Source organism: Boleophthalmus pectinirostris, unplaced genomic scaffold (assembly GCF_026225935.1).
Source record: "Boleophthalmus pectinirostris isolate CB_2022bp ecotype Guang Dong unplaced genomic scaffold, ASM2622593v1 HiC_scaffold_4, whole genome shotgun sequence".
Lineage (NCBI taxonomy): Eukaryota > Metazoa > Chordata > Actinopteri > Gobiiformes > Gobiidae > Boleophthalmus > Boleophthalmus pectinirostris.
Window position 1 is genome coordinate 11,279,758 of NW_026571353.1, and position 13,472 is coordinate 11,293,229.

Sequence of the window (13,472 nt, forward strand, 5' to 3'; positions counted from 1 at the left end):
GTAAAAACAGGGGCCCTTCTAGTAAGTGTAAATGAGGTAGTAATAGAATAAGACATGGGGCTTTTGTAATGGGATGCCTGCAGTCAGGGAGATATGTGGGCGTGGGTAGCTACATGTGTTGAAGGCTGTTCTGGTTATTAGAAGTGGGTTATATTATACAATAGGATCATAATTCAGTACAGTGGAATAATATGCTTATTTATAAAGGCCTCTGGGCATTTGTGATGGGCTATTATTTGCTTTGACTGTAAGCAGGTCTTTCTTATGTGAAAATTTAAAAAGCCTGAAACTGCTATAACAACCATAGAGAAGCGAAACTTGTACGGGGAGACAACAAGCACATGGCATATCATCTACCAGAAAAGTTGCACAGTGTACATGTAAACACTAAGAACTGTCTCAAGAATAAAGTAGACAAATGTAGCCCGTGAACAGTTTTTGGATGGGCACAGTGATACTACACTTTTCAAAAACTAAAAATAAACGTTTATAAGAGCAGGTTGTGTTTTATTATAGTTTTTCCTTTTTAATGGAAGTTGGCTCTCATTTAGTATTAATTATTATTACAAGCTCGAGGTCCACTGTACAGCTGGGGAGCGAGAAGCCGGTTGACTTCCTGTATATTTGGCGTCTCCACAGTTTGAACGTATCTGACGCAGCTCGACCAATGGTGTGAGTCCACATTCAGAGCAGGGAAGAGGGAGAGCACCGAGCTTTGATAAGCCACACTGCCAGAGCCGTGTTGAGCCACAGAGAGCAGCTGCGCCACGGTGAGGCAGGCCACGGCACCGGGTGAATGCGGTCCTACGCTCGGGACTCTGCCGCAGACTCTTCCCCTCCATTTTTGGACGCAAAAAAGCGGACCATTAACGCCTTTTTCTCTTTGAAATCCAGCGGGTGGCAGAGGGACGTATATTTGTCTGTAGGTTGTATTCATCGAAAGCAGGTTGAGTGAATGCACAGCCCTCAGTTGGCAAACTCTGAAACCCCATACAGTATTGATTGATTTAAGACAGCGGAGGTTGTTGGTTTTTGGATAACGTTGTGTGGGAAGCAGCCGTCTGCCCGTTCGCCATGGAGAACGCACACACGAAGAGTGTGGAAGAAGTTTACAGTTATTTCTGCGTCAATGAAAGCACAGGACTTTCTCTGGAGGAGGTGAAGCGACAAAAGGAGAAATGGGGCCTGAATGGTATGACACTTATTTATGTTTTGAATAGAGAGTTTACAGTAAAATAAAGACCCTCTTGTCTTGTCTTAATCAGAGGAGCAGCAGGTCGACAGTGTTGCATAGTGTTTACATAAGACCAGAGGCATGTTTGTATTAGAATCTTTCTCCACTGTAAATCTCTCATTGGAACAAGAGCTAAATAATCCAAACCTGGTCTCTTAGAAACCCAGGCAGAGCACTACACTATCATTCAAGCAAGTTCTGTAAATGTGTCTTGTCATGGCTCGTGTGCGCGTGGAGGTGGATGTGAGCAAAAAGTCACCCTCTGTGACTGGCTGTGGACAGTCACCTGGCTGACGTCAGAGCAGGGATCCCACGTTCTACACAGAAACAGCTTAATCATTACCCAAAGCACGTGTTTTTATTCTGGCACGGCTGCTACACGTTTAACATTGAGAGAGTTGTGCACACAAAAGGACCATGCACATTTTAATGGCCATTACAGTCTTGAGACTTCTAAACGTCTTGGAGGATTAACGTCTTCTGCAGACAATACATTAACAGTTTGAAATGATGACAATAGAAATGCGTTTGCTTTACATTTTTATCACACCAAAGCTCTCAAAGCTCTACTATAGTCCCGATTCATTCACTCTAGATACACAAGTTGTGTGAAGTGTCTTGCTCAAGGACATTGGCACGAGCGGGTATTGAGCTCTCAGCCTTCATGTTGGAAGGATATCCATGAGTTTTAGAATGATTAAATTTAGGCTTGTTGTCACAGTGATTTAACACAATGTCCTACTGACAGTGTATTGAATACTTTGAATATGTATTTAGTTACAGAATACTGAAAGTGGTGCATTTTGAAGCCTAAATTACGTTATCAAATACCGTAATGCATTCCTTTGATTAAAGAAATAGTATTGTGAATACCACCAAAATTAAAGGGTAACTGCCGAAATACAATACATATTTTTGGTACATGTATTCAGTTACTTCCCAGCACTGTCTATTGAATTGGGGAAAAAAGTAGGAAGCTAAAACCCTTAAACAACCACTAAACTGCACTGCCGCTCTGACAAAGGCAACAATCATGACTTTGTCTTAACTAAGGCTGTTAATGGGACAATAGAACAGTAAGGTCCCTCATGGTCTTCACAACACCCCAAAGCCTCTTCAGAGTGTCTGCATGATTCCAGCAACATAACAGTTTCAGTTAAAAGTATATACACCTGAGCAGAAACGTCAGTGCCAGGATTCCTGTGCACACTTGTCCTCTGCTGTTTCACTTAGAATTTTCTCAATGGAGATTAGGAAACATTGCACCAGTGTCTAATAGAGTAACACGTTCCTCTTGATAAGTGTCACCTCACAGTCCCCTTGTTGGCTGTTACCTAACATAGTTTACAATTGGACATCCTGGTGGTAACAGGGCGACCTCAGTGCCTGGAGACCAGACAGGCATTTGACAGAGAGCATAGTATAACAGAGTAACACTACTCTTACAGCTTAATCTCTCTTGTCCCAGGCTTAAACAGCTGTTTTTATATTAATAACACCTGAGAGGTCACACAGGCCATGATCACTCCACTGCCACACTCTTTGACCTCAGCTTCTACTGGACTTTGCCATACAAATATAGGGACACTTAAATCTCAATGGTTATGTGTGTTCCTATGATGCCAATCCCAATGCCTGTTATAATATAATTTTCTTCAAAAACCAAAAAATGGCAACAAATTCATTATTTCTGATCACTCTACGAAAAGAAACAATCATAACTGTAACACGAGAAGCCATTAGAAATACTATTACATTCCTATTGTACAATCAGATGATGTAATAGGTTCCAATGAAACGAAACTGAAAACTCATAAATGTGTAACCTTGTCATTATTTGTCAGGGATTGGCTCTCTAAACTTCCCAGATTAATCATATGCAGCGTTAAACCCCGTTCATTTGAAAACAATTACGCTATTGGAGTTGAATAATGGCACCACTTTCTGAAGCTGTGATAAAAGTATTTCCCTTTTATTTATATCTGCTGACACTGACAGAAAAGATGTTGAAGCTCAAAACAACAAATCTGCAGTCTGACAGTTCAATAGCCTATTCCACCATAGAATTCTGACATACCTCCACCACAATTTTAAAGGTGTAGTGGAGGGTCCATCAAATGTTTTGCTCCATGGAGATGTTATTGGTTGTCTGGAATGTTTCACAGTATGGTATTAAACTTTTTTTTATCTGTACAGAGGCAACCCTGCTCACAGTCAGAATGCCTGTTTTTCTAGTTATTTTTGAGCTATAAATCCACCTGTAATTGAATAAATATAAGGTCGAGCTGTTTAATATCATACTGTAGAACATTCCAGGCAGAGCAATGGCATATCCATAGAAACAAGCAGGTGACAGACCCCCAACCAAAAAGTTACACAGTGCACCTTTAAACTATGGCCTGTCTAGAATGTTGTTGTAAAGTGAACAATAATGCTGGCAAAATTTCACAACAGCTTAAGTAAACTAGATAAAGTTGGCTATCAAATCTACACACCATTGATTTGTGGTTTGAAAATGAAAAAAATTACAACATTATCAGTAAACGGCATATATATTAAGTTGGCTATCAATTCCGCAAACCATTGATTTGTGGTTTTCATCCTCTCCCTGTGTGTTCATTTTCAGGAAACAGGAACGGTATTTTAAATGATTCACGCACATGTCTCATTTTGTCTTTTTCTGTGTTTTTCCTGTCTCTACTCGTGCCTACGCAGAATTACCGGCAGAAGAGGGTAAGTCTTGACAGTTAGATTATCATTATCATTATCTTGTGTATTTGGTCATTTACCGGCTCTATCCTCTTCAGGGAAATCTTTATGGGAGCTCGTCCTTGAACAGTTTGAAGACTTGCTTGTACGGATTCTGCTATTGGCTGCTTGCATATCTTTTGTAAGTATATTCTTTCAATGTGTATTACAATGTGCATAGATGTGACGCCATAAAGACTTTGATTTTTAATACACTGTAGTCTCTTTTGCAATAAATCAGCCTCCACACCTAGGTTTTCAGTGCTGATAATTTCACACTTTTTATATGCAAATAGACAGCTTTTTTGATTTGCTAAAACCCTGAAAGTCACTCATGCTGTTTATTGGCTATCTCCTTTAGAATTTTATGTTCACTACAGACTCACAAACCTCAACCACATGTGGAGTCTGCAACCAAACCTGTCTTTTACTTTCAGTTTGCATAAGGTGTGGCCGTCTATCCAAACAAGATTTAAAGAACTTGCATAGATAAGGCGTGCCTACATGAATACAACTGCCTCAGATTGGGGTAAAGGGTTAAATAAGTATTCATAAATGTGTCTAAAGAATGAATGCATAGTCTCATTATGCTTCCGTTGTAGGGAGTATTATACCTCTCATGTCATAGGCCAAGATAACAAAGACTAAACTGGCAGTGTGCAATTTTAGTTATTATGTTTCTTTTGTATTACTCCTCTTTTTAATGGCTAATTATGTTGATTTTTGAATGCATATTTCTATTACATTGCTCTTCTTGAACTTTGCATTGCAACACTGGAATATCCCCATTGTGGAACAAATAAAAGTTCTAGCTCTAATAGGCACAGATATTGACCTCAAAACATGCAACACTTCTTCTCATGTGACTGAGGGCCATTGATATAATAGTAGTAGTTGTTTGCTACGTAATGTCTGCTTCCTGTGTTTTTTCTTATTCTAGTCTGATCATGTTCTCTACAAACAAACCCAACAGACTTGAGTTCAATCTACTTTACAGAAGGCAATCTCAGGACAAACAGTTGCTTCCTATAAATAGTGGTGTACTTCCATTTCTGACTGACACAAAGTTTATGTGGATGCACAATTGCACATGGATTACTTTTGAGCCCGTAGTCATGAATGGCAGGGGACACTTTATACAGCACATAGCATGGAAGTGTGAACGTCTTCAGTTTGTGTAACACGCATTAGCTGGGGTCAGGTGGTCGTATATTACAGTGTACGATTAGAGGCTAAACAGCTGAGTGCCGTCTGAGGAATGGCGATGACAGCCACAGTAGCATTGAGTTGCTGTCGCCATGTGCCAAGTAAGAAGTTTATGTTGACAAGCTGCTCAGCCCAAGATCAGTGGACACTGGATACATTTCAAAGAGTGAAATAGAAGAAATGGTGGTATGGCTAATGGGATAAAGGTGTTAATTAGCCCTGAACAAAATATTGATTATTGTATATAAATGTAAACTGATAGGATATCCATTTTGCCTGAAACTGCATATTATAAACTATGGTTGTGCAATAGGCCTATCTCAACCAATTTAAATGATAATATTGAAACTACTTTATGCCACTGACACAATAATAATAATAATGCAAAGTAATCCTAGTAACCCATTTAAAATAGACGGTATCATTAAAAAAGCCAGCGCTGCGACAAGTAAATAGAAGAGTGAACTGCTCATTATGTTTACTATACAGCCTAAATCTTATTGTATTTATTATAATTATATATATAATTATTGTATATGTAACACCCAAAATATAGAAAATGTACATACAATAAATATTGAGCCCCAAAATATACAGCTCAAAAAAATTTACACTTTGAAAACACATCAGATCTCAATGTGAAAAAATATGCTGGATATCTTTATAAATATGGACAGGGCAATGTCTTAGGAACAGAAGGATGCTACCTCTTTTAATGGAAATAAAACTTTCAGCCTACAGAGGGGTTAATGTTATAGACGCCCTAAAAATCAAAGTAAAAGAAGGAGGTGGTAGGCCAACATTTAATTTCTGCAACTCTAGATGCTTCTCAATGTTTTGTGTGGCCCCCGTGTGCTTGTATGCATGTTTGACAATGTCATGGCATGTTCCTCATGACAGGACGGCTGGTGTCTTGTGCGATGTCCTCTCAGATCTAGGTAAGGGCATCACTGAACTCCTGTAGAGTCTGAGGAGCAACCTAGCAGCGGGATGGACCCAAACATAATATCACAGAGGTGTTCTAACGGTTTTTAAGTCAGGTGATGGGCCATTCAATTATATTAATCCCTTCATCCTCCAGATACCGCCTGCTTACTCTTGCCACATGAGGCCGAGCATTGTCGTGCATCAGGAGGAACCGAGGACCTAAATCTCCTTGCAAGAGCACATCCTTATGTGCCATCCTGGAGAAGTTGGACAATCTGTGCAAATTCTGTAGGGTTAAGGAATAGCCTCATACTCCCAGTAGTGATAATCACATAATCACACAAAGCCAGTACTAGTGGAAAACCAGCCAAAAAAGACCCAAGAGGGAGAAACTTACGCAATTCTTGCAGTTCTAGCTTTACATATATTGATAAATCCTTATAGTAATTATCAGGACAGGAATACTGTGGAGTTAATCAAATTCCAATTCAATGGTTTAAAATTATCATCTTGGTTTCTTCCAGGTGCTCTGGTTTCTCCTACCACTAAATAAATCCATGCATTATGCACAAGGCTACATTCATGTAATTGTCAAATATTTTATGTTCAATGTTGCTTGTGCATAAATACAATAGGGTTTTACAAATAACAAGAAAATCACACAGTAATGACTTGAAGCGTCTGGTGGCCCTTCAAGCTCAAATGTCCCTCTGAAGACCAGTAGAATAACCAGTATAATCTGAAGACCAGTAGAATAACAGATGGCAGACTCTGTGATAAGCGGCCCCTGAGAGAGGCCTGGTATGTACAGCACGATCAGGTGATACCGAGGTGTCATTGGCTGCTGTCTGACAGAGCTGCTCCGCGCCACTCAACACCAAATACGGGCCCTCAACCCACTGTGGGAGGGTCTGCCCACTCAGATGCCCCCGCCCACCTCTCTCTGCATTTCACCATGTAACACCAGTGATACCAGGATAAAGGAGTTATCAGCAGGTTTTAAGATAGGTGAAAACTTCCAGCTAGTTTGGTGTAATCTAGCTGTAGGTGCACTATGTATTTTTCTGGTGGAGGGTCTGCACCTGTGTGTGTCTTTGCTTGGTAAATTCCGTTATAGGGTATTAAGTGTATCTCTATGAAGACAAACTGGTGACCTCAATAGGCAAAGTTACAGGTCAGTGGAGAAGTATGTTTGAGCAATAAATACACCCCAGAACATTCCAGACAAAAAAAAAGAAGAAGTTGCATAATGGCTCGCTGAAAGGCTCAGCAACTCTAGCTACACACAACTGCAAACAAGTGAGCTCTACGTTAAACATTATATTTGCTGCTTCTGTGATTCATTCATATCTCTATGTAAAAAGAGGAAAGAGAGAATATGAGACATGTGAGACAATATCTGATACAAAATTAAATTAAATTGTTGTGAAAGCTCAACACCTGCATAAATTATGAGAGCTATTTTCCAAAAAAGAGCCTCTGGGACAATGTTATCACCATTGAAATAATAATGTCTGGTGATTGGCTGTAGTGGAAAAAACATTAACAACTGGGATGTGAACTGAATTAATAGCCTGATGCTTGGGTTGTAATATCTATCTCTGTATATTAATAAGAGTGTTTGGGGGTAAGATTGCTTGATAACACATGGAAAGTAAGACATGACTACAATCCATCTTTTTTGTTCCATGTTTCTCATTCAAGGTATTTCAATAAAAAGCAGATTTTGACCACTGAACAACAGTTGTTGTGTTATTTTGCAAGTGTAATTTGTACGATAATCTCTTCTAATGTAACCAGATCTAATTACACTAATTGCATTTGCAGCCATAAATATGTGTTTACAGTAGGGCCCCATTGACAAACTGTTACTCCCTCTCATATATATTGCCTTTGGCCCCTGACACAGCTGAATGCTTAAGACCCACTGAGGTTAATGACTTCATTTCATTATAGGATGTTAGCAAAATCAAGCAGTTGTTCAGAAGAAAGTTTTATTGAGGAGTAAAGTTTAATAGATGTTCAAGGCAGTAGAATAGATGGAGCAGCCTTTATAATAACAGGGCTTTGAGATCGGCACTAATGCGTCACTCTCTGAAATAGAAAGTTTCATTTAGATTTATTGCAGATAAGCCTGATAATTCTTTACAGAAGCTGACAAACTGGAAGGAAACATGTGGAAATATTGCATTTTTGATTATAGAAAGATGTTTACACAGAATTGGCTCATTATACATTTGGTTTTGCTTCATATTGATATAGCAGTTGATCTGAACAATACAGAATTTGGGCTTTTCCTGTGTACAGCTTGTAGTTTCTGTACTAGAATTGGTATTGATATTTGCAATTGTTTCATGAGGAATTTTGAACTCTCAACCTAATCTTGGGTGTTTTTGTTTGTGTTTGTTTTTAGGTTTTAGCCTGGTTCGAGGAGGGAGAAGAAACCATCACAGCATTTGTGGAGCCTTTTGTAATTTTACTCATTCTAATAGCTAATGCCATCGTTGGTGTATGGCAGGTAAGACATAGTGGGTTGGACATTTAATTCACAATTCAATTTTAGACAGTTTTGTCTAACTGTCACGGTTATATTACAACATGAGGCAAATGAAAATATGAAATGCCTTGTTTAATACCTCTGTTGGAGGATCTGCCACTTGCCCGAGTGTTACACATTATGGCCGTGTGTCTCCACCTTGTCCCCACAGAGATGGGTTTAATGCCATTCTGTGGAACATTCCTGGCAAGGCTATAACCTCTCTTTGGGGACAAGCAGGTGACAAACCCTGGACCTGAAAAGTAACACCAATAGGGCACCTTTAAATAGTAATATTTGCAGAGTAATGGGACAGTAGATATTTGGAAAAGAAAGTGTAGAAACAAATTTATACTTCACCCATTTGAAACCAAAATTTTGTTTCATTAAGATAAAATTCATGAAGTCAAAATGATCCATATTCAGTTACGCATCCCCCATCCACTCCTGAAACGGAAGCACCCAAATCTCTCATGTGTAGACAGCAATGAGGCTGTATTAGTTTATACTCTCACCGTTGTCAGTTTATTCAGGACAAATGTTGGCATTAAAAGATCATTTTGTCCCACAGGAACGTAATGCTGAGGATGCCATTGAAGCACTAAAGGAATACGAGCCAGAGATGGGTAAAGTCTATCGTCAGGACAGGAAGACAGTGCAGCGAATCAAAGCCAGAGACATTGTACCTGGAGACATCGTGGAGGTGGCTGGTAGGTCTGAACTATTATATTATAAAGCCTCATTATGGTATTGGCAACCCGTTACTGAAATACTAAATCCATCTTCATTACATAGTGAAAGCAATATGAGCTCTTAAGTAGCCGGAGAATTAAAATTGTTTATTTTTGACAGCAGTCTTTGTGGGAGTTGTGAGTAGGAGTTTTAATTTTGAACAGAGCAGTGATTCTCAACACTGAGTGAGATTGAAATATTTTTGGTGGATTACTGACCACAAATTAATTATATAATTTTTTTTTACTTTTTATAATTTTATTATTTAATAAAAAGCTATTCAATTATTTTTGAAAGGTGACAGAACTCTCATTATCTGTGTGGTTATTGAGTTGTCCACTTTAAACAGACAATGCCAATCTCTCTATGGTCACAGATCACATTTAGCACAAGTTGAAACCTCCCCCGTCTCCCATGAGCCTTTGTGGCAGTGAGTCACCCCGAACGACCGGTATATTTTCAGATGTTCTTATTAACCCATTGTCTCAAAGGGCTAGGCTCAAATGTTATTAGTATTAACGCCCCATTTACTGCTTGTCCATAATCGTCCACACTGGTTCTGTGTCTAGGGCAGTTTTTAATGTTTGCAGTAGGTTGCCTGTGATGACATATATAAGGTGTATGGTTACTTTGAATTGTCATGATTGCAGATGAATTGATTCATGCATTGTTTTACTTGCATGACTAATTTGGTAACTATATACAAAGGCACATCTCATACTTGGAAGTTTATTTTAGAGCCCCAATGATATGTTGGTCCATCCTGACATGTCCTTTACCGTTTCTCATTAATTTAAGTTATAAACCACTTTCTGTCAGTTGTTGCCTTAGTTCATTGTCTATTAAAGGTGATAAAGCACATTTCAAATTGTTTAGTGTGAAGCACTTCAAACATGAGGGTGCTCCTGGTGGGGCTCTGCAGCCAAATCTTTCTCCATTTTAACCCATCCCTGATGGACTGCCAAAATATCATCTGGGTATTGTTATTGTGAGACTATCCCAAAACTATACACATTCATTTAGGTTAACGTTGCTAGATGTATTCATTGATTAATTTTAAACTCTTTAGTTTTACCCACTCTGAGTTTGTCATTTCTATACCTATTATAATGTATTCATTATTTTAATTGCTTGTTTACTTACTGAACTAACTTGGCATATAGACCCCTGGTTGATTTGTCTGTGACAGCAGCTTAATATAAGTGACATTGAGAGGTTTTGTTTGTGCATTGCTACATGTGACACTGTGACCGGGATTGGTTTAAAGCAGGTGTAACAACAGCAGCTCCAGTTCAACGTAGCTCTGCGTTAGCAGTGCTACATGCTTTTAGCTCCCGAACAAACTTAATGAGGACTAAAAGTACTTGTACCTTTGTCCTCTGTGAGGATCCAGCATGGAGTTACAATAAAATCTGTTTTTCAAATGAGTAACAAAAATAAAGCCTTGGATGAGTCCTGGGTAGATGGATAACTCCGTGGCTCACTGATACTGATACAGTTGATACTGAGACAGCTCTACTCAGGCAGAGCCTCCAGTAGTTCTCCACACATCTGACATGTAACATAGCCTGCTGGTGCTACTTGCTTGTCTCCACTCTCCATGGATATTGATACATTTAATGTCATACTCTCTGGATGATTCCAGAGAAAGCATTAATATTTCCATGGAGATGGTGTGGGTGGCACATTTTACACAAGAAAATGTTTCAGAAGACAATTACTGATGTCCACTGGCTGCATGTCATTCACATACGTTTGAAGCATCCTCCTCATGTGTAGTGCTCACATAACTTTCCAGGATGCATGTGTTGGTATGCCGTTATCACAAACCTCCGTTTAACCCTGAGGCACTAACGCGATGCAGTCTTTTCGGTGCATAGTGGGGGCTCTTATTTTTAGCCCTCATACGCTGTTTAGATTATGGCATGTCGTATTTATAAGCAACAGTGACAGTCGTGCAGATGACAGGTGCCGGATCCCACCCTGAGTGCCCCCCCTCCCATCAGGCACAGGGGAACAGTGGAGCTGCTCTGACGTAGGACAGGGCAATGCTGGAATCCTCTGTCACCTTGACAAGTACAAACGCAATGTCAAGTGCAATTGTGCTGTTACGGAAGACTTGCACCAAGCTTTTTCTCCAGGCTGAAAGACGTGTTCCCACTGATGCATAAAATCACTGAACATACTCTGCCCTAGTAATATCCGCTATAATGTCTGTTTATCTTTGATTGTGTAGTAGAGCAGAATATTGGGCCATTGATGTACTTTGTGCTTTTGCTGCAATACACACATTTACATTGAATAAACAGGTTTTTTTCACTTAGTATATATTTCATTTAGTGCCCTAGCAATTAAAGAAACTATAGTAAATGACCCCTATTGTCCACTTTCCTCTCCCATAGTCTATAAGTCATTCCAGTTACATTATCGCTCAGCGTGTTTCTAGTTATTCTTTTTACTATTATGATCAATAATCAATCGTTTTTAATTTTTCTGTATGACCTGTACACAAAGTTAGATGTTAATATGTTTTTATCTTTAAGGTGACATGAGTTACATTAGGGTTGGCACAATCTAAACAAACTCTCTTGTCTTTTTCCTTTCCATATAAGGCCCCATCTACAGTAATTGGGCAATTAATGGTGCATGCTAGATGTTAACATTTGGCAGATCTTTGAAAAGCTCCATCTTGTGCTTGTTTTATAATGTAGTTCTTTCAAAGATGTGATATGTACCGGATGAAAATGTCTGGAATCTTCACCAAGAAATGTGTGAATCCGCTAACTATAACACCAACTATGCGTGACAAGCAGAGCCGTGCATGTTCCACTTATTTATGTGGAGAAAAAGAAACTTGTGACTTTCCTATAAATGTCCAGGCCCTGATTTGTTATTTATGGAGACCTCAATAAATGTCTCATAAAACTTAGCATCAGCAGATCTAAGCTGAGACATGCAGCAAAGTGGGTAGAAAAAGTCTCTTCCCATCTTCACAGTCTACTTTACACATTTCCAGTTCATCATACTTAAGTTTCTACAGTATGGTTTGGTAAACTATCAAAAAGCAACTGTTACCATGGAAATTTGCCATCTTTTTTGGCAGCAGTGCAAAACGCCTATAGATATTTTAGCTAAAACAATGTGAAAAGTAAACAAAAGACCTATGGAACAACCAATAAACTGCTGGGTTACTGTTGATGAATACATTTATCACTCTATTGACTTTATTCCACCTCGCCCACTTTTGCTTCTTAATCCTAAACTGCATTTTTGTTGTGGTGGCACTTCCCATTCATTTCAATGGAGAATTTGAGGAGTTTTGCCACTAAAATATGATGTATTTTGCATCTTAAAATCTCCAATGGTTCAACATTAGGCTAATGAGAAATCCTATAATCCCAAGATCTGTTGCAAATCAGGGGTGGGCCAATACCTCAACAAAGGCGTTGACTTGGTCTTGAACTGCTGTTTATTTTGTTTCTTAATATTTTTACAGAATCTCGATCATAAGTCTAAATGAAATGCAGAGAGTAAAAACTGATTTCATAGCATTCAATGGGGTCTAAGGCAGTGACAGAAATAATTCACTTTGAACTACTTGCATAAGCGTTCTATTCTGTAAAACCAGGATTGTTGACGGCCCCATTTGCATTTTCCCTCACACTCCTCTGTTTGTCTGTCCCGTCCATTTGTCCTTGAAATGCAGTCTTTGGTTGCCATGGCAATGGTGCAGTATGCCGGGACAATACAAGTGAGTACTCGGTAGGCCTCCTTTTAAAATGTGCCAGTGTAAATAAATACTCCCCCAGTAGTTCTTTAGTAGTTACATAAATGATTATACAGTGGTTAGTTTATAGTGCAGTTTTATATTTTGCATAACTTCACTTTGTGTAACACCTCCCTTTGTTCTTATTATTGTGTATGTAAAATGTGTATGTAAAATGTCAGTTAAACCTGACCTTGTATTTGTTCTCCTTTTTGTTAACTAATGTTTCCTTGTAAATAACCCAACCTTTTTTTTTTTTTTTTTTTTTTACTTTTGGCACCTTTTTCTTGCCACCTGCTCTTGGTTTTGTAATTCCAAGTGAA

At 38.9% G+C, this 13,472-nt stretch overlaps 1 protein-coding gene across 2 annotated transcripts in view; it reads left to right on the top strand.

Moving 5' to 3' along the window:
- Positions 1-682: 682 nt before the first annotated feature.
- LOC110163298 (sarcoplasmic/endoplasmic reticulum calcium ATPase 2-like) overlaps positions 683-13,472 on the top strand; it is a 40,156-nt gene continuing 27,366 nt past the window's right edge. For both annotated transcript variants that reach the window (XM_055162104.1, XM_020928227.2), the window contains exons 1-5: positions 683-1,192; positions 3,950-3,967; positions 4,042-4,124; positions 8,529-8,633; positions 9,223-9,361. In XM_055162104.1, the coding sequence (XP_055018079.1) occupies positions 1,075-1,192; positions 3,950-3,967; positions 4,042-4,124; positions 8,529-8,633; positions 9,223-9,361 (463 nt within the window). In that variant the 5' untranslated portion in view covers positions 683-1,074. The remainder of the gene's footprint in view (positions 1,193-3,949; positions 3,968-4,041; positions 4,125-8,528; positions 8,634-9,222; positions 9,362-13,472) is intronic.